At 40.6% G+C, this 22,392-nt stretch overlaps 1 protein-coding gene across 34 annotated transcripts in view; it reads left to right on the forward strand.

Annotated features, from left to right (window-relative positions):
* CDC42BPA (CDC42 binding protein kinase alpha) overlaps positions 1-22,392 on the forward strand; it is a 327,482-nt gene that overhangs the window by 136,072 nt on the left and 169,018 nt on the right. For all 34 annotated transcript variants that reach the window (XM_017966458.4, XM_078356686.1, XM_078356692.1 and 31 more), the window contains one exon: positions 17,819-17,912. In XM_017966458.4, the coding sequence (XP_017821947.3) occupies positions 17,819-17,912 (94 nt within the window). The remainder of the gene's footprint in view (positions 1-17,818; positions 17,913-22,392) is intronic.

Consider the following 22,392-nt stretch of genomic DNA (forward strand, 5'->3'; position numbering starts at 1 on the left):
TGTTTATTTTCATAATTACACATAATTTGAATTTCATAGTAGTCTTTCTTTGAAGTACATTTTAATTGTGGTTTTGGGGTTGTTTCACTTGTTCTCCTTGTTGATTGTGTCTGGATACCTTTTAGAAAGATGCATAGAAAGATTATGACTTGTATACCATTATTTTGCAGTACCTGGAATTATATAATCATTAGTTTTTTTATTCCCATAATTCTTAAATAATAGCTTCACTCTCTGATGTAAAAGATTAGTTTGAGAACAGTTTACTAATAGAATTTTTTGAGTAACTGTTTTCTCAAATGTAAGATGAACCCCAAATTAATATTCCGTGAAGAATTCTACTTTCTGACTGTCAGAAAGGCTGTTTGTGACATAATTTTACAAATGTGGACTTTCTTTTCTTTATTACTGATAAAATATTTCTTTGACAAAAGAGACAATTTTAAAAAGCAGTTTCATTGTATTAATATAATGCAATATGCCGTTTTTATATGACTATATAAAAAGGAAGAGTAGGAAAATTAGAAAATAAAAGTATTGTTACAGAGGAGTCTACTCTCCTAACTTATATAAATGATAAAAAGGAACCATATGGGTGATATTGATGTGTTGTTGATGGAAAGAGAAATGCCTGCTTTTAGGGACAGTCCCTATGCAGTATTTTGATTAATGGTGCCTGGGTTGGGGCTAAGGTACTTGTAATTAAAATAACCTCTGTAGTTGATTTCAGTTTGCAGCCAGAGTTGAAACTATGTAGGTTAACTAATGCTGTCATATCCACATTTCAGTCTTATGGGGATAATATTTGTAATAATTATGCTTTTGGTACTGATGCTCTAGTGAAGTTAAAAAAAATAAAAATCACTCATAGAATGTTGCCCTTTCAATGTAATCATTGTTTTATAATGCCTTTTTTGTTTCTGGAGACAGGGTCTTGCTCTGTCACCCAGGCTGGAGTGTAGTGGCATCATCAGGGCTCACTATAGCCCGGGACCTCCTGGGCTCAGGTGATCCTCCAACCTCAGCCTCTTGGGTAGCTGGGACTACTAGAACAGGCATGTGCCACCATTCCTGGCTAATTTTTGTATTTTTTGTAGAGATGAAGTTTACCAGGCTGGTCACAAACTCCTGGACTCAACCGATTGACTGGCCTTGCCTCCCAAAGTTCTGGGATTATAGGCATGAGCCATTGTGACCAGCATAGAATGCTTTTTAAATTTTTAACTGTTATAAATAAAAAATATGTATTATTATAAATATTAATTTTGATTTTAATTTTAAAATAATAAAACTTTTAATCCAAATCTTATTTGCTTTTTTTTAGGGACAAAGAAAATTACTCATTTTAGAAACTTTAATTGCTGACCATGTTTTGAGTAATACTCAAATTATGAAAAAAACTTGAATAATATTTTTGCAGCGTTTATGTAGAGGTTTTATTTCTTCTAAGCATTTCCATATCTTTCCCAGTTTTTATGAATTATCAAAGTTGGAACTAATGTTCCAACTAAGTTCCAAAGTTGGAACTTACTTGAACTTTCCTTTCACTCCTTTTATTGACAATTCTTGGTATCTGGTTGTCTGGCTGCCACATTATTTGCAAAATGTCACTGACTCAAAGTGGTTTTCAATGCCAGATGTTATTTTGCTGCTGCTTTCAGAAAATGGAATTTGTTGGGCTACTGTTCCACTTATCAGTTGCTGTGTTACATACTATGTTCTCCAGAAGCAGGCACCGAGACAGAATGTGCCATGTAGGGTATTTATTAGGGGTTAACACCTGCAGAAGGGAATTGTAGAAAGCAAGTTTGGGTGGAAGGAAAAGTCAGATTGCACCGAGGCCAAGCTTCAGTCAGCCCCACTAGGAGTTCTGGAGCGTCTGTGGCTACCTGAGTTGCTGGTAGTTTGATAGAAATGGCATGGTGTTTGTTTCCTTATCAGTCATTCAATGCATATGATCTTCTCCAAGACACACAGGCAGTTTTGTAAAGAGGCTCTCTGTAACTCTGAAGGAGCCTGGCAGTGGGGAGCTATCTGTTGACATCTGGGGCAAAGCCCGTCATTGAGGGAGAAGATAGCACATCTCTGTCTACCATACACCCTGAAACATAGTGACTAATATAAAACAACAATTTTTTTTTTTTTTTTTTTTTGCTCATGAGTCTGAAATTTGGGCAGGACTAGGCAGGACCTAATTGTATCTTCTCTGTGCAGCATGAGTTGCAGTAGCTCACCTGCAGTTGGAAGAATCACTGTCAAGATGGCTCACACATATAGCTAGCCAATTTGTGCTGCCCATCAACTTAACTGGTAGTTCAGCCAGAGCTGTGGGCATGGAGTTTTTGTTCCTCACATATGGGCTGCCTGACTTTCTTAACAACATGATAAGTATGTTCCAAGAGCAAGTGTCTGTAGAGAACAAAGCAGAATTGCATGACATTTTAATGAACTAGCCTTGTAAGTCATAGCCAACCTAAGTTCTGTCATACTGTGTTGATTGACACAGTCACAAGAGTCTGTCCAGGTTCAAACTGAAGGGACAGTCTTCTTGATGGGCGAGTGGCAAGGTTCTAGATCAAAATGTCGAGTGAGAGATATTATTGAGGCCATGTTTGAAAAATATGGTTTTCTACATTCATAAAACTTAAAAGTTCAGGGTGCCTTAATTAGAAATAGGGTTGGCTACATCTGTTAGAAAATTCAAATTAATAGTGGTTCAAATGTATGAGAAGGGATAGTGACTGAGTGAAGTCCTTTTGGTCTAAGGCCCTCACAGAAGCACCTAAAAATCTGAGCATTGCACAAGATCATTATCCTAAAGGCACTAAAGAGTGAACAGAAGCAGGGAGAACCTGATTGAGAATACATCTTCAGAGAAGATGGGGTATATGAAATGACGTCTCATGTTTTACAGCTCTCAGCCTGGGGCTGGGTGAAAGTGGCATGGTGTACATTGTAGCATGGACTAAGTAGAGATACTCTAGTCTCTATGGCTGTAAAGCTGAGTTTTGGGAAACTGTTTGTTAGAGAGGCTTCCAAAATCTGTCTACTGACAGTTCTCAGTGATAACTGAGTGATAGTTTCACTCAAAACTGCTCAGTTGAAGACAAAGGATAAGAAACTTCTGCCTAAGAAACAGTTTGCAGTTTAAGTGTGAGTAATTATCTGATTTAAAAAAAAATGCTAACTGGAGAAAAATTGAAGAATCCAAAGTTTCAAAAATTTAACATTTATTATGTTCAGGGAATATGTTAATGTTGTTAATAAATATTCAGAATTGTCCAATATACAAAGAAAAAGGAATATGTAGCTCCTTTTCAAGAGAAAATAGTATCCCTGAAATGAGCCAGATGTAGAAACTATTAATAGCAGACTAGGATTTTAAAATGTTCTCAATAAAGGAAAATAAAATTTGCTCACAATATATGAAAAAATAGGAAATCTCAGCAGAGAACTAGAAACAAATGAAAAAATCAAATGGAAATTCTAGAAAGGAAAAATACAAAATCTGAAATGAAAATTTTCACTCGAAAAACTTAACAGCCTAGTGGAGATGACAAAGTAAAGACTTGAAGATAAATCTATAGAAGTTATTGAAGGTAAAGAACAGAGAGGAAAAGATTAAGATAATAGTAGTCCAAAGATCTGTTAGAGAATATCACAAGGTTTTATGTACATGTACTTTGAGATCAAGAAGGAGAGAAAAGAGAATGGGCCAGAAAAAATACCTGAAGAAATAATGGCCTCAAATTTGATGAAAGATACAAATTTATGTATTTGAAATGCTCAAGAAACACCAGGGAAGATAAATATTAAAAAGGCCATGTGTATTACAGATGTTAGATTGCATCTCAGTGTTAAATCTTCACTGATAGATGTACTTATGTAAATCATGAAAGTTCTGCTTACAACTATAGAGGTGAATGGTGTATATAAAATGGTCATGCCATTTGGATAATTGCACTAGGCAGCATTTATGTAATAATTAATGGCAAAAAATTCATGGTTAGTGATGTGTAAAATATTCTTAGCAGAAGAAAAAAAGGCTATGTAAAGGTTCATTATAGTGAAACTATTGAAATCCAAAGACAGAGGGCAAATTTAGGAAGCAGTAAGGAAAAAAATGACAAATTATATTTGGGGGAGCTACAGTTCCATTAAGAAATGAATTCTTATCAGAAAATAAGGAAGCTAAAAGAGACTTAACCAAGAATTCTATATATCCAGTGAAAATGTTCTTCAAAAATAAAAGTGAAATTATATTTTTAGGTAAAAGAAAAACAAAAGAGGCCAGGCCTGCTGGGTCAGGCCTGTAATCCCGGCACTTTAGGACACCGTGGCGGGTGGCTCACTTGAGGTCAGGAGTTTGAGACCAGCCTGATTCACATGGTGAAACGCCGCCTCTACTAAAAATACAAAATTAGCCTGTGTCGTCGTGGGCACCTGCAATCCCAGCTACTCTCTAGGCTAAGGCAGGAACATTGCTTGAACCCCGGAGGTGGAGGTTACCACGAGCCACGATCATGCCACTGCACTTGAGCCTGGGTGACAGAATATGAGACTACTTCTAAAAAAAAAAAAAAAAAAAAAAAAGGCAACAAAAGAATTTATTGCCAGAAGATATGCTGAAGGAAGTTCTTTAGGCTGCAGAAAGAATACAAGGCTCTTAAAATTGTAAATCTCTAGATACATACTAGCCTATACATTCTTGATACCTATTACTTTTTTCACAAACCATATGACTGCTTAAAGTAAAAATTAAAACATTGTCTTGAACTCATCAGAGATTTGAGGTTATAGAGCAACCAACTAACCTGAAATCTAAGGAATGACAGGTACCTCCAAGGAAAAGATTATTGAGGTACAAAGAATAGCAGAGATGCATATTAAGAAAATGTGTCATTAGGGAAACGGAAATTATGCTTTTGGGAAAGAGGAACCAGGAAAGGAAACTGAGAAAAATTGGTTTTAGTTGAGAGAAAAAATAGAGAAGGAAGTGGTATAGTTGGGAGAATAACCAGCAGTGTCAGATGTCATAGAGAAGTCATTACAGGATTCAAACTAAAAAAATACTACTGGATTTGGCAATGAGAAGGTCGTTTGTTATCTTAAAGAGTATTTTCTGCATAATGAATAAGAAAAGGGAAAGCCAAAAAAACTTTTGGAGAACTTCTTTTCAGCACTCAAATTCCTTTTAATAGTTGATCATACATTTCAGTGGTAATGTTAAGAACAAGGACTTGCATTTTCTTGGAACAGGTATAATCATGATAGATAACTTTATGCCAATGACCTTAATTTTTAAAAAGATTTTACCAAATGCTGAATGCAAAACATTTTCTAGGAGGCCTCTAGTTTTTATTCTTATGAAATACTGTAAGATGCCAAAACCTTAGCTAAGTGATCAAATTGTAGAGAGAATAGGTAGATGTTTATATACCTACTTTTCTTTGATCCTGCTTCTTGAAGATTTTGGAAAAGAACGTTTTGGGTTTGTGAGTTCTGTCAATGAAGTGTAACCGTCTTTCTATTCAGGTGACCCTTGAGAGCTCTTTCTGTTCCTCCTCTCTTGAGTGCCCCTCCCCCAAGTTTGAATGAAGTATCTATGCTTATTATACTTGCTATTGAGAATATCCTTATGAAGTAATTAAGAGCATTCTCTACTCAGTTGATGGATGTTGGTCAGCAGAGGCGTTGAGACACCCCCCCCCCGCCCCCCCCTCTCCTATTGAGCACTAATGAGAATTTGAATGTGTGGCTTCCCTTCACTTTGTTTACACTTTGGAGTACAAAAAGAAAAGGGCTGTCCCTGTGTGAGTTTGGCTTAGTTCACATTATACTTTGTATCCCTTCTCCCCAAACATGTTTTTTTAAAATTGTACTTTGGGCTCTGGTGTACCTGTGCACATCCTGCATCCTGCAGGATTGTTCCATAGTTACATACATGCCATGGTGGTTTGCTGTCTCCATCCTCCCTGTTGCCTACATCAGGCATTTCTCCTGGTGTTATCCCTCCCCAACCCCTGCTGTCCCTCCCCTCCCATCCATCCTCCCACCTAGCCCAGTGAGTGTTGTTCCCTTCCCTGTGCCCAGGTGTTCTTATTGTTCATCACCCACTTATGCATGAAAACATGCAGTGTTTGGTTTTCTGTTCTTGTGTCAGTTTGCTGACAATGATGGTTTCTAGATTCATCCATGTCTCTACAAAGGACACGAACTGGTCGTTTTTTGTAGCTGCATAGTATTCCATGGTGTATATGTGCCACATTTGCTTTGTCCAGTCTTTCATTAATGGGCATTTGGGTTGGCAGAAATCACAAGCATTCCTATACACCAACAACAGACAAACAGCCAAATCATGAGCAAACTCCCATTTACAATTGCTACAAAGAGAATAAAATACCTAGGAATACAACTAACAAAGGATATAAAAGATCTCTTCAAGGAGAACTGTAATCCACTGGTCAAGCAAATAAGAGAGGACACAAACAGATGGAAAAATATTCCATGCTCATGGTTAGGAAGAATCAATATTGTGAAAATGGCCATACTGCCCAAAGTAATTTATAGGTTCAATGCTATCCCCATCAAGCCACCATTGACCTTCTTCACAGAACTAGAAAAAAATCACTTTAAACTTTATATGGAACCAAAAGAGAGCCTGCATAGCCAAGACAATCCTAAGCAAAAAGAACAAAGCTGGAGACATCACACTACCTGACTTCAAACTATACTACAAGGTTACAGTAATCAAAACAGCATAGTACTGGTACCAAAACAGAGATATAAACCAATGGAACAGAACAGAGGCCTCGGAAGCAACGCCGCACATCTACAACCATCTGATCTTTGACAAACCAGACCCAAACTTTTTTTTTTAATGACTACTATAAATTTACATCTAAATGAAGATGATAGGTAAGGTTGAAGGAAAAAGGAAACCACAGAAGGTCAAGCTGTAGCCTTGGTCAGAAAAAAGAGGAAAGAACATGTTGTCTTTTCCTCGAGGTGATGAAGTGCGTGAATTTATCTAAGTTTTACACCTTGCTTTCGCCTGGTAATTGAGTGAAATATTCAGCCAAGCTAGATGGAAAAGCTGTTTTCTCTTCTACCCTGTAAGTCCTTTAAATTCTACCTCATACCAGCATTATATGTTCTATTGCCTCACCCCCAAAACAAAAATAAAACTTAAATATTTCAAATACACCAGATGACTCGGGAGAATAAATAGCTCACCCTTCTGAGGTCTCATTATTTCAAAGGTTAGGAGAGTTTCTGTCTGCCTAAATAATGACCATTTTAGGAACAGAGAGACTTCTTTTTTAGCCATGGAATAAAATGAATAAGGATGTGGAGTGAGTCAGTAGGCAACATGCTTTATTAAATGTATAATTTGTATTCATTGTTGGATAAACAGAGACCAATTAATATTGTCATTTTAACATTATGATGCTTATCTATGATATTGATAATCATTAACTGTTTGGACTAAAATATATTGCTGACTGCAGATGATCTTAATGACTTAGTGAAAACATTTTCGTATTCTTTGATTAAATGATTCAGATATTTACACATGTATTGTTGGTTTTTAATTAATTTTAAACAATACAGTAAAGAAAAAACTTAACTAATATCAAATGGGTTATATTGTAAAATAGTCCCTCTAGCATACTTCTTATGCCTGCTCCCTAGTGGCAGCTATATTCAATTCCTTTAAAGCTATTTTTTTTTTTTTTGAGATGGAGTCTTGCTCTGTCACCAGGCTGGAGTGCAGTAGCGCGGTCTCGGCTCACTGCCACCTCTGCCTCCTGGGTTCAAACGATTCTTCCGCCTCAGCCTCCCGAGTAGCTGGGACCACAGGTACATGCCACCATGCCCGGCTATATTTTATATTTTTAGTAGAGATGGGGTTTCACCATGTTGGCCAGGATGTTCTCGATCTCTTGACCTTGTGATCTGCCCACCTCGGCCTCCCAAAGTGCTGGGATTACAGGCGTGAGCCACCACGCCCGGCCTTAAAGCTATTTTTTGAAGTTATTTAGCCTCATATCTCTAATGTCTTGATATGCTGATATTTCTAGATTTGCAAATCTTGGACAGTTTGTAAAGACTTCTATTGACTGCCTGCTATGCTAGTGGAGGATTTAGCTGTTTGTGTTCCTCTTTCTACTTTGCCTTTTTGCATTCTCTCACTATAATTTTATCACATTTTCCTCTTCTTCGTAGATAATGCTTGCATTTTTGAGACTTTGTAAATATTATTTATTGCTGAGCCAAGAAATATAATTTTTTCCTTTTATAACTGTTTTTTTCTTATAACTAATAATAGGCTCAAAATTTTTAGTTGTTTGTCAATACTCTTAAAATTTCCTTTTATATGTGCCAAATGCCTAACAGTACATTTTCAAGTATTCCAGTACATCAAATCATATATTAATTCAATTATTCAATTTAGTTGCCTTCTCCCAGCTTTGTGGGTGGTTATAATTCAGCTTCCTCAGCTCCACATTATTTATCATACATATGTTCTCCATCTTTGGAAGTTGTGTTGACACTCTTCATCTTCTATTGTCTTTTCTTACATTCACTTGTGGGTTTCTACCTTTTAATTCTTGTAATTGTCATTTTACTGTGATTTTGGAGGGAACAGAGATAAACATGTGTACTCCCATGAAGATTTTTTGGGGTGATGAGGGAATAAGAAAAAGAATTTCTGTTGTGTACCTTTATGTACTCCCATAGTGTGTAGTATTACAGTTAATTCAGTGCTGTTGCATGCTGTAAATTTTTAATTAATGCTTATTGAATGTTTTACTTTGTCAGCTGTTATATTCTTATCCCATGCCTCACTCTACCCCCAGTATGCTTATGGGATCCTGAAATGTGATTTCCTAAAACCTATCTTTCTCTGAGCTGCTGATATATACCGTAAGATTATTTATACAAGAAGATTATTTAGGCCGGGTGCGGTGGCTCACGCCTGTAATCCCAGCACTTTGGGAGGCCGAGGCGGGTGGATCACGAGGTCAAGAGATCGAGACCATCCTGATCAACATGGTGAAACCCCGTCTCTACTAAAAATACAAAAAATTAGCTGGGCATAGTGGCGCGTGCCTGTAATCCCAGCTACTCAGGAGGCTGAGGCAGGAGAATTGCCTGAACCCAGGAGGCGGAGGTTGCTGCGAGCCGAGATCGCGCCATTGCACTCCATCCTGGGTAACAAGAGCGAAACTCCGTCTCAAAAAAAAAAAAAGAAGATTATTTATTTGGAAGAAAATGGGAAGTGATAAGAATAATTTTGGACCCTTTGCATTTTGGTGATTTATTGAGAGTTTACTAAAGGTTTTGAAACTAGGAGCTGGTTTCCAGAGTCTGAAGTTTTAAAAATTTAGGGGTGTGTGTGTGTGTGTGTGTGTGTGTGTGTGTGTGTATGCATATGCATGCACTTGAAAAAAGATAGGAGGGTCTTGCTCTGTCACCTAGGCTGAAGTGCAGTGGCATGATCATGGCTTGCAATAGCTTTGAACTCCTGGGCTCAAGTGATCCTTCCACATCAGCCTCCTGAGTAGCTTCCTGAGTAGCTGGGACCACAGGCATGCACAACTATGCCTAAGTTAAAAAATTTTTTTTTGTAGAGACAAAGTCTGACTATGTTGCCTGTAGATTAGATGTGTAAGTTCTCTATGGAAAATAATTCGTAACTGAAGAATATAACAAGAGGACTTAAAGGTTTATTGTATGCACAGTTGGGAAGTGTCATACTGCAAAGGTATCAGTTCTCTTCAGATTAATCTATAAAATCATGATTCCCACAATAATTTCAGTATGTACTATGGAACATATTAAGCTAATTCCAGCATTGATCTAGAAGACTAATGGCAATTAAAAAATATGCTCTACTGGTATGGAGCTCATTATTTTTATAATTAGGACGGTGTGATATTAGTGCAGGTAGAGGCATATTGATAGGGTGGCCATTCATCTTGGTTTGTGTGGAAGAGTTCCATTTTATGCCTGTTGTCCTGGTAATTAATAGGCACTCTTTCACTCTAAAGATTATCAACTGAAAAAAAAATAGAGTAATACAGTAGTATTTTTGCTCTTCTTGAGAGTCCTGAAACAAATCCACTAAATTTATATCCTATGTGGTATTACATATCAGTGATGAAAGGATATCATTCAGTAAATGGTGCTAGGTTAGAAAGAAATATAACTGCCCTTTGTCTCACATTACACAAAAAAATTAATCCCAGGTAGATTTAAAAACTTGAAAAGTAAAACTTTAAAACTTACACAAGAGAAAATATGACACTGTCCTTAGGATGTCTGGGAAGACAAAAACCACAGTATAAATTACAAGACTACATTAGTATTTACTACTTTTTTTTTTTTTTTAAACAAATAAGAAAGCATTAAAAACAATGGAAAAACAAGCCCACATGCAGGGAGAAGAGATTTGTAACACATATAAGGAACTAAGTTTGAGTAAATAGAATCCCTGAAGATTAAACAAACAAACACTGTAATCCTAGCACTTTGGGAGGCCGAGGCGGGTGGATCTTGAGGTCAAGAGATCGAGACCATCCTGATCAACATGGTGAAACCCCGTCTCTACTAAAAATACAAAAATTAGCTGGGCACGGTGGCACATGCCTGTAATCCCAGCTACTCAGGAGGCTGAGGCAGGAGAATTGCCTGAACCCAGGAGGCAGAGGTTGCGGTGAGCGGAGATCGTGCCATTGCACTCCAGCCTGGGTAACATGAGCGAAACTCCGTCTCAAAAAAAAACAAACAAAAAAATAAACAGTGCATACACAGTTTTTAAAACAGCAAGGGATATTAATAGGCATTTTATAGAAGAAGAATCTAAGATGACCAATGATACCCATGATGTTATGAAAATGAGTCTAAACTATACTAGTAATCATGCTAGCAAAGTTGAAGATGTTCATATCTTTCATCTCAGAAATTTTACTTCTATATCTATAGTCTGTAGAAGCATTCACATGAGTACTAGAAAACGTTTATTAAAATATTTATCTCAACATTCTGTGTTTTAACAAAATAAAAATGGGAAACTATCTAAATTCTATAATCAGGAGAATTGTTAAATTCTGATATGTATGTGAAACTATTCTATATAATTAAAATTATTTAAAATTAATGAATTAAAACAGAACCAAAATAGATACATTTTAGAAACATACATAACTTTTTTTTCTTTTGGAGACAGTTTCTCATTCTGTCACCCAGTCTGGAGTATAGTGACACAATCACAGCTCAGTGCAGCCTTTACCTCCCGCACTCAAGTGATCTTCCCATCTCAGCCTCCCAAGCAGCTGGGACCACAAGCGTGTGCCATCATGCCTGGCTAATTTTTTATTTTTAATTTTTGTGGAAAAGGGGTCTTACTGTGTTGGACAGGCTGCTCTTAAACTCCTGGGCTCAAGTGATCCTCCCTCCTTGGTCTTCCAAAGTGCTGGAACTATAGGCATGAGTTACCATGCCAGGCTCACGAAGCATAATATTTGAATAAAACCAAGTTGCAAAAAGCAATACACAGTTTTATATCAGTTACTAAGTTTAAAGACATTAAAATTAAAGCACGTAGTTTTGTGATGTTACATATATGCACAATAATATAAAATATGCATGGCTATAGTAAATACCAAATGTAGGATAGTGGCTGTGTCTGGGTAGTGAAGGGAGAGGATGAGATCAGGAGTATTAATAGAATACTTATGTTTTTCAATGCTATCTGTAATGTCAATACTATCTGTAATACCAATATTATCTGTAATGTCTTGTATCCTTGTAACTTTCAGTATTTTCTATTAATTTACATTGTATTGTGAATAAAATATATTCACATTGATATGCTTTATGTATATATTCTATACTTACTGTCTATAAAATAAAGATATTGTCGATGCATATAAATCCTGTCTTTGCAGTTTCTTTACTTTCCTTTACCATCTAAGAAATGCTACACTAGTAGCAGTAATTTGTACTGACTCTAGAGCTTGATTTTTAAGGTAAAGAATAAAATATTTTTTCTTCATCTAAAAGTAGTCTTGGTAACTGCTAAGCTTCCTTCCAGAACTAAACTGTATTTCTTTGATGTTTACTCTATAGCAGAAGATCTTTTCTGACAGGTTAGGATACAGTCACATGTTGAGGATTAGAAAGCGAATTCCTTATACAGATTGTTGTTTTCAGTCTGCCTGTCTCTATTTAGCAACCATCTATCATCTACAATAGGAGTTTGAAAACTTTTTCTATAAACAGCCAGATAGTAAATATAGTAGGCTTTGTAGGCCATATGGCTTGTGTCACAACTACTCACTTTGCCGTTGTAGTGTGAAAGCAGACATAGGCAATACCTAAATGAATGGGCATGGCTGTGTTCCAATAAAACTATTTACAAAATCAGGCAGCAAACTAGATTTGGCCGTGGGCCATAATTTGCTAACTTGTAATATGCAACACACTCAGAGAAATTGCTTCAGTAACCAAAGTAATACTATTAACCTATATTATGGGTGGTAAAACTGAAGCATAGAAATCTTAAATGGCATTATTCAGCTTAAAGTAACCCTACCATGTTCCTGTTAATTACAAGGCAATATAATTTTTTTAACATATATAGATTCACCAGAGATTGTTTTTTTTCCTTTAAAAGTAGAGTAAGTTGGGTGGGTATAATCTCTTAGTTATTTATGATTGCAACCTCTAATATGATTAGAAACTTAATATTGTTAAGTCCCTGAGAATCTTCTTTACAGAACCATTTTACATATGATGATTTTTCCAAGGTTTGCATTCACATGCAAAAACAAATACAAGAACTGGTATATGATATAGTTTAGATTTGGATATCTTACACACCATTGACTTAACATCCAAAGATAGTGAAAGCTTTAGATAATATAGACAATATATTGGGCAGTTGTTGCAGTTCTTCTGTAAGACAGAAGAACTAAAATCAACTTTATGAAGCAATTTCTTTGTGTTGTCATGACCTGCCTGCAGTAATTGAGAATTTATCTATCTGCAGTTATCTTAGGGTTGAGAAAGTATATTTTTCCTATCTAATTTCGTGGGCTAGAGAATAGTATTTTTTTTGTGGTTATCAGGTAATGATGACTCCTCTCTGTGTGCAGAAAGTAGTCTGCCATAGTCACATCGGAACCTGTGTAAATCTAAAGGAAAGACAGTAAAATTAATTTAACCAGCATGAAAATTACCATACTACTTTTTAACTCTAGAAGAATACTGAAATTACATGTGTTTGAGAAAGTTTTAACATGAATCAGAGCCAGGATTTGAATTATTACTAAAAGTAATAGTCTTTGTCCGACCTACCCTCTGCGGGAAGACTGAGCTCGTTCGGAAAAAACCGGACCGCAGGCTAGAGGAAATTCCTTAAGTTCAGGCTTTATTGAGAGGAAAGAGCCTCCGGGCAGGCCAGCCGGGACGAAAAGGAAAAATGGCCGCGCCGCTCAAAGGGGCAGGGTTGTTTTATAGGGGGCTGAAGGGCTGGGGGTGGGGAAGCCAAAAGCCGAGGTGGTGGGCAACTGTTGGTCAGTTTGAACTGCTGGGCGGGAAGCTGGGCGGCGGGAAGCTGGGCGGCGGGAGGGCTATGGCCGGTATGTAAAGTGAGAGATAAGGGAGCCTCTTTGTGGGGGAGGGAAAGAGAGAGAGAGAGAGCTTTTGCGGTAGGGGCAGAGTTTTCCAAACATTCCCGACTCCTTAAAGAAAAGAAAAAGAGGGGGTCAGGGGCGTCGGTTGTCTCTCTGGCTACTTCCTGCTGACAAGGGTCGACGGGGGGGTTCTGAAGAGGTTTCTTTTCCTAAGGAGCCTGGATGTTCGGGGAGAGGTCTGTTTCTTGCACTCGTTCAGGGTAGGGTTGGAGCAGCATCTGGTGGATGGTGACTCGAGTCAGTTCTTGAAAGCGCCGCTATAGGAACTGTAGAAAGCAAGGAGCAATAAGTAAGATTAGGCAAACAGCTACTAGGGGCCCAAGCAACGGGGACAAGAGGGTATACATAGAGGAAGACCACCACGCCGTGGCTTCAGCCGAGAACTTCTGACTCTGCAGGTTAGTTTTGAGTTTCTGGAGGCTCTCGATTTGGGTTTCTACTAGGCCGGATTCATTGATGTAGTAACAGCACTCTTCCTGTAGGAAGATACAGGTCCCTCCTCGTTCAGCAGTGAGCAGGTCCAGGGCTCTTCGGTTCTGCAAGGCAACTTGGGCAACTGAGGTGATCTGTCGTTGGAGTGATGCTAAAGACTCAGTAGAGTCATCAATAGCCGCTTGGAGTTGTGAGGTCAGTCGGGCTATGGCCAGGTGAGAGTGGACTAGTGCCCCTCCTCCTAATCCTGAGTAAAGTAGGGGAGGTAGCTGTCTAGAGGAGTAGTCTCTGGCGGTGGGGGAGTTGAAAGCAGGAAGGGGCAACCATACAGCAGCTCAAATGGGCTAAGCTGTGATGGGCCCCGGGGGCTTGCTCTTACCCTGGTGAGGGTGATAGGAATTAAGGTTACCCAGGATTGGCGGAGCTCAAGCATGAGCTTAGTCAGATGCTCCTTTATTAGGCCATTGGCCCGTTCCACCTTACCAGAGGACTGAGGATGGTAGGCAGCATGTAGCTTCTACTGAATTCCTAGAGAGGTAGAAACGGCATTAGTGACTTTGGAGATAAAGGCTGGGCCGTTGTCTGACTGTATGGTAGCCGGGAGTCCAAAGCGTGGGATGATGTCTTGAATGAGATGAGTGGCTACTGTCCCGGCAGACTCAGAGGCTGTGGGGTAAGCTTCAATCCAGCTTGAAAAAGTGTCAACAATGGTTAGCAGATACCGGTACTGTTTGTGCTTTGGCATATGGGTGAAATCAATTTGCCAGTCTTGGCCAGGTAGGAACCTGCGTAGCTGATGAAGCTGGCGCCGGGGATGACAGGAACCCTGGGAATTAGTTTTGGCGCAGACAGTACATGAGGACTGGACTTCCTGTATGGTACTGAGGAGATGGTGAGGGTGAAAAAGTGGGTTGAGGAATCGGTATAAGGCTTTAGGCCCAATGTAGAGTGAATTGTGGATGTCTTGGATTATCTGGTACCTTTGCTTTTCAGGGAGGATGAGGAGGTTATGCTTGAAGGCCCAGTCATCCTTGAACTGTACCCCGGGGGTAGACTGGAGGGTCTGGAGTTCTGAGGCAGAGTATTGAGGGCTAGGAGAAAAAGGCTGTGTGGGCTGGCGGTGGGGAAGGTTATGACGGCCTTCAGCTTTGAAAGGATGTCTCACCCCAGAAGGGGAACTGGGCAGGTGGGGATTACTAAAAAGGAGTGGGTGAATGGAGTGGAGTTATATGAGCACATGAGTGGTGGGGTTTGATAGGGGATACTTGGGGTCCCATCGATTCCCATGACTAAGACCTGGGAAGGGGTGAGATGGCCAGAATAAGAAGGAAGTGCGGAGTAGGTAGCCCCCATGTCTTGTGACCCTAGGCTCGGCGAGGGTAACCGGAGTCGGAAAGCCAGGGCCCCGCTAGTCATCTAGCAGCCCTAGTAGACTGGGGAACGGAGCTCCCTCGGAGGTCGGCTCCTGGCAAGCAGGCTCCTCCCTACTGAGGGTGACCGCCGGCTGCGTAACGCCAGTGTGTCTGTTTTGAGGAACCGGCACCCTAGGGAAGCTGGGGCAGTCTGACTTCCAGTGTCCCGGGAGCCGACAGATAGGGCAAGGCTTAGTTGGTGGCCATGGTTGTGGACAGGCTCGGGACCAGTGTCCTTCCTTTCCACATTTGAAACATGCCCCTGGAGGGGCATGGGTTTCGGCCTTGGGCTTCTGGTTCCCTGCCGGCCTTAGAGCCGCCACTAGGGCTTGGGTCTGGAGGGCAGCCTTCTGCTTCATGCGAGTTTGGCGGGCAGCCTCAGCCGCATCTTCCCTGGCATTGAATACTTTAAAGGCCATTTTTACCAGGTCTTGGATGGGAGTCTCTGGCCCCTCTTCTGCTTTCTTTAGTTTCTTTCTTATGTCGGGTGCTGATTGGGAGATAAAATGGGAGGCTAATACAGTGGCCCCATTTTGGGAGGCTGGATCTAGTCGAGTGTACTAGGGCTTCTTATGTTTGAGTGAGGTATTGGAATTCTTTAATATATGTGGACGGGTTGGCTGAGAAGGATCCTAAACGTGTCTCAATTTGGGACAGGTCTTGGAGTGAGAAAGGAACATGGACCCTGATTAAACCTTCTGTGCCTGCCACTTCTCGGAGTGGGGCCAGGATAGCTGGCTGGTGGGAGTGGGTGTGGGCCGCCACCGGAGAGGCAAGAGGAAGTGCGGCCTCTGAGGGAGGGGGCTCGGAGGGAGTAGAGGGAGAGCGAGGCATGGCCTCTGAGGTAGGAGGTGCAGAGGGAGTGGGGGAAGGGCGTGCCGTTGATGGCGACTGGTTGCTGAGATTGGCAGGAGAGGACAGATGTTCAGGCAGATCCTCCGGTGAGGAGTAGGGAGGGGGAGAGGTAGTGGAGGAAGATTTACGGGGGGTTCGAGATAAGAGGATTTGGTAGGTGGAGCAGGAAGAACATAGGTCGGGGTGGGTACGGAGGTCCCAAAAAGCCTGGACGTAAGGAATTTCATTGTCCTTGCCCGCGCGGCGACAAAAATCGTCGAGATCTCGGAGGGTGTTGAAATCAAAAGTGCCAGTCGGGGGCCAATGTGACTGGTTACTGAGTTTGTATTGGGGCCAAGCCACCTGAGACAGGAAGATAAGTTTTTTCTTTCTGAGGGTTTGGGAATATCCCAATTTGGTAAAATTCGCAGCAAGCACCCAAGGGGGGTGCTCAGAGGTATTTTGGACTCCGAATTTCCCATGGCAGGCGCAGCTACAGACTCTCCGGCGCGGATGGGCAGATGCAACGAAAAGGCGTCCCCGTTCGTTGCAAATTCCCCGGAGTACAATTAAGTACGGGAAAGGGCAGCGGTCAGAGGGGCGTCCCCCGTCTGGCGGCTGTCCCTCGGAAGGCTCCTGGAGCCGGAACGGAAGACTACCTTGGCTCGGCCGAGACTAGGCAAGGAGTCCGTGCGGAACACCGGAGGGAGCAACTGCACCATGCCGTAGGAAGAGGAGACGGGAAGCGGGGGAAGGCAAAGCAAGAAAAACTTGGCTTACCTTAATCGGAACGTGGAGGTGGCAGGGCCAGTGTTGGGTAGGTCGGGGAGGGGGGCCGTGGCCGGGCCAACGGCCTCAGCTCCCGTCCCGGGTTTCCGGCACCATTTGTCCGACCTACCCTCTGCGGGAAGACTGAGCTCGTTCGGAAAAAACCGGACCGCAGGCTAGAGGAAATTCCTTAAGTTCAGGCTTTATTGAGAGGAAAGAGCCTCCGGGCAGGCCAGCCGGGACGAAAAGGAAAAATGGCCGCGCCGCTCAAAGGGGCAGGGTTGTTTTATAGGGGGCTGAAGGGCTGGGGGTGGGGAAGCCAAAAGCCGAGGTGGTGGGCAACTGTTGGTCAGTTTGAACTGCTGGGCGGGAAGCTGGGCGGCGGGAAGCTGGGCGGCGGGAGGGCTATGGCCGGTATGTAAAGTGAGAGATAAGGGAGCCTCTTTGTGGGGGAGGGAAAGAGAGAGAGAGAGAGCTTTTGCGGTAGGGGCAGAGTTTTCCAAACAGTCTTAAGAACATCTATTTAATAAAGTAATTAAATAGTAATTAAATGTTCTTAGACTATTTTAAAAGAAGTTGAGATTTTTTTCTGACCAAAAAAAAAATCTTACCAAGCAACAAATTGTTTACTTTTCCACTAAAAATTGAATGTATTTATTTTTTCAGAGACATTAAACCTGACAATATATTGATGGATATGAATGGACACATTCGGTTAGCAGATTTTGGTTCTTGTCTGAAGCTGATGGAAGATGGAACGGTAAATAACGATAAATCCTAAATTATTTTATTCACAGACATTTCCCTTGCTATTTATTTTTTATATCTGTTTTAGAAACCATCTATTTATACTATCTACCCGTCCATCCATCCATTTGTCTGTCTATGTGCCACCTCTTTCCGCAAATGCATTTGGGCATGCTTATAATGGGGCTTGTCTAAAAAGTCACTAGCCATTTCAGCTTGTTATATCAAAGATCTTCAGATTGATAATAGTATAACCTTTATGAGACCCTTGTTTGCTCCTTCTTTAGTTGGTGACTTCTGTTATACTTTAGATATTTCAAAGTTTACCAGGGGGGTAAAGGAACTGAGTCTCACATAGAGAAAGAAAATGCCAACTTTGTCCTCACTTTTACTTTTTTGTCTTTCTTTCCTAATTGCTTAGTTATTCTGAGGGACAGTTGTCAACAAATGAATTTTTTTTTCAGAAAGTTCACAGGTTAATTTAGTTTCATGTTCCCATTTGCTTAACTTTTGTTAACCCTGAAGCCCTCAGTTGGTTTTTTTGTTGTTGTTGTTTACTTAATAGCTGGGCATGGTGCCTGTCTCTGTTCAGCAGCCATTTATCATCTACAGTAGGGGTTTGAAAACTTTTTCTATAAATAGCCAGATAGCAAATATATTAGGCTTTGTAGGCCATATGGTTTGTGTCACAACTACTCACTTTGCCTCCCACCTCAGACCCAACTACTTAGGAGTCTGAGGTGGGAGGATCTCCTGAGCACAGGAGGCAAAGGTAGCAGTGAGCCAAGATTGCACCACTACACTCCAGCCTGGGCAACAGTCAAATCCTGTCTCCAGACAGCCCCCAACATCTCCCCTCCACCCCCACCAAAAGAAAAACAAAAAAAGGCTGGGCATGGTGGCTCATACTTGTAATCCCAGCACTCTGGGAGGCTGAGGCAGGAGGATTACTTGAGCCCAGGAGTTTGAGACCACCCTGAGCAACATAGTGAGACTGTCTCTATTTTAAAGAAAAAAAAAAAAAAAAAAAAGTTTATATGACCCAGTTTTATTCTTTTTTTTAAGCTTCATTTTTCTAGCTGTATAGCAGAAGTCCAAAAATACATCAGTTTAATTGGCAGAAAGTTTTTGGAGATCAGTTTAATTGGCAGAAAGTTTTTGGAGAACAGTTTAGTATAATACATTCCAAAAGTGTCACATTACTCTAGACTGGCAATTTTGACTTCAGAATTCATTCTCTCTCTCTCTCGCCTCTCTCTCTTTCTCTCTCTCTCTTTCTCTCTCTCCTCACCCTGTTGCTCAGGCTGGAGTGCAGTGGCATGATCTCAGCTTCTGAGTTCAAGTGATTCTCCTGCCTCAGCCTCCCAAGTACCTGGGATTACAGGCAAGCACCACCACACTCAAGTAATTTTTGTATTTTTTGTAGAAATGGGGTTTCACCATGTTGGCCAAGCTGGTTTCAAACTCCTGACCTCAGGTGATCTGCCCAGCTCAGCCTCCCAAAGCGCTGGGATTACAGGCGTGAGCCGCCACTCCCGGCCAACTTCAGAAAATTTATCCTATAGTGATAACTTTGTTAAAAAGGATTATGTGACCTCTGCCTCTGGCCACAATAGAAGGATTAAATTGGTACCAAAATAGCACTCCCACAATAAAGAACTATAAAACTGGATACAATATTTGAAACAACTGTTTTCCAGCAGTGGACAATAGGCAGCATAATATTATTATCCCTGACACAAATGACCTCATGAGGTATTCCTCACAATTGCCCAAAGACTGGGACAGTTCCTGACTCTGATACAGAAAGCTAGAGTGAGAGCAGAGCTGGACTAGCTGCAACAGCTGGAATCTGCAGGCCTTTGCTTTGGAGAGGAGGGAACTGTGCAGAGAGAGGGCATAAAGTACCTCATGAAGGTTGGGCGATACATTGTACTACAAGGTCATATGAGGCTTGCCAATAGTAGATGATATTATTTGAAAACAGACGAGAATACTAATGATCAAGCAGATCCCCTAGGTGAGAAACATTGCTAGGGGAAATTGAATTTTCAGCCCTAGGGAGCCAGCTAACACCTTTGTATCACCTAAGACCTACTCTAAACCTGTCAGTGACCTAAATCCAAGCCCTTATAAGATCCACAGAGTTTGGAAGTGTTCCTTCCAAGTAGAGGGGCTTATGGCAAATCTTAGATTTTTGTATGAACCTACAGTCACAGAGTATGTTCGTAAGCCAACTTATGGTCAAGGAGATCAGTCAGTAATTTTTTTATGTGCTTACATAAGAATTATTTCTTCTTCATAGGAAGATAGCAGAATCAGTATTCTCTTTAACATCTTATTCATAATTGCCAAAATTCAGTAAAAAAATAAATAAATAACTGAACCAAACAAAAATGGGGATGTGGATAGAGATACGGAGTCAAATAAAAGCAGTCAGTAGAGGCCTCGCTGGCACACATATTGGACTTAGCAGACAAAGACTTAAAGAAGTGATCATTGGCAATTCCTCAAGGACCTAGATATAGAAATACCATTTGACCCAGCAATCCCATTACTCGGTATATACCCAAAGAATTATAAATTGCTCTATTATAAAGACATATGCACACATATGTTCATTGTGGCACTGTTTTCAATAGCAAAGACCTGGAACCAACCCAAATGTCCATCAGCAATAGACTGGATAAAGAAAATGTGGCATATATACACCATGGGATACTATGCAGCTATAAAAAACGATGAGTTCGTGTCCTTCATAGGGACATGTATGAATCTGGAAACCATCATTGTCAGCAAACTGACACAAGAACAGAAAATCAAACACTGCATGGTATCACTCATAGGCGAGTGTTGAACAGTTAGAACATATGAACGCAGGGAGGGGAGCATTACACACTGCAGTCAGTTGAGGGGGACTAGGGGAGTGACAGTGGAGGGTGGGGATGGTGGGGAGGGATAATGTGGGGAGAAATACCAGATATAAGTGATTGGGGGAGGAAGGCAGCAAATCACCTTGCCACGTATATACCTATGCAACAATCCTGCATGATCTGTACATGTACCCCAGAACCTAAAGTACAATTAAAAAAAAAAGAAATGATCCTTATGGAATCAAGAGACAGCTCGCACAGCCAAGACAATCCTAAGCAAAAAGAAAACAAAAAACAAAGCTGGAGGCATCATGCTACCTTACTTCAAACTATACTACAAAGCTACAGTGATCAAAACAGCATGGTACCAGTACCAAAACAGAGATATCGACCAGTGGAACAGAACAGAGGCCTCATAAGTAACACCACACATCTACAACCATCTGATCTTTGACAAACCTGGCAAAAATAAGCAATGGGGAAAGGATTTCCTGTTTAATACATGGTGTTGGGAAAACTGGCTAGCCCTATGCAGAAAGCTGAGACTGGATCCCTTCCTTAAACCTTGTATGAAAATTAACTCCAGATGGATTAAAGATTTAAACATAAGACCTAACATGATAAAAACCCTTAAAGAAACCCTAGGCAGGACATAGGCATAGGCAAGGACTTCATGGACCTAGTCATAGGCAAGGACTTTATGACTAAAACACCAAAAACAATGGCAACAAAAGCCAAAATAGACAAATGGGATTTAATTAAACTTAAGAGCTTCTGCACAGCAAAAGAAACTGTCATTAGAGGGAACCAGCAGCCAACAGAATGGGAAAATATTTTTGCAATCTACTCATCTGACAAAGGGCTAATAACTAGAATTTACAAAGAACTTAAATTTTTTTTAAAAAAAGGACTTAAACAAATTTACAAGAAAACAACAGACAGCCCCATCAAAATTGGGTGAAGGATATGAACAGACACTTTTCAAAAGAAGACATTTATGCAGCCAACAAACATGAGAAAAAGCTCATCATCACTGGTCATTAGAGAAATGCAAATCAAAACCACATTGAGATACCATCTCACACCAGTTAGAATGGCGATCATTAAGAATGTGGAGACAACAGATGCTGGAGAGGATGTGGAGAAATAAGAACACTTTTACACTGTTGGTGGGAGTGTAAATTAGTTCAACCATTGTGGAAGACAGTGTGGTGGTTCCTCAGGGATCTAGAACTAGAAATACCATTTGACCCAGCAATCTCATTACTGGGTATATACCCAAAGGATTATAAAACATTCAGTTATAAAAACACATGTACATGTATATTTATTGTGGCACTGTTTATAATAGCAAAGACATGGAATATTCCAAATGCCCATAAATGATAGACTGGATAAAGAAAATGTGGCACGTATACACCATGGAATATTATGCAGCCATGAAAAGGATGAGTCCATGTCCTTTGCAGGGACATGGATGAATCTGGAAACCATCATTCTCAGCAAATTGACACAAGAACAGAAAACCAAACACCGTATGTTCTCACTCATAAGTGGGAGTTGAACGATGAGAACCCATGGACACAGAGAGGGGAACATCACACACTGGGGCCTGTCAGA

The sequence above is a fragment of the Callithrix jacchus genome, chromosome 19 (genome assembly GCF_049354715.1).
Source record: "Callithrix jacchus isolate 240 chromosome 19, calJac240_pri, whole genome shotgun sequence".
Taxonomy (NCBI): Eukaryota; Metazoa; Chordata; class Mammalia; order Primates; family Cebidae; genus Callithrix; species Callithrix jacchus.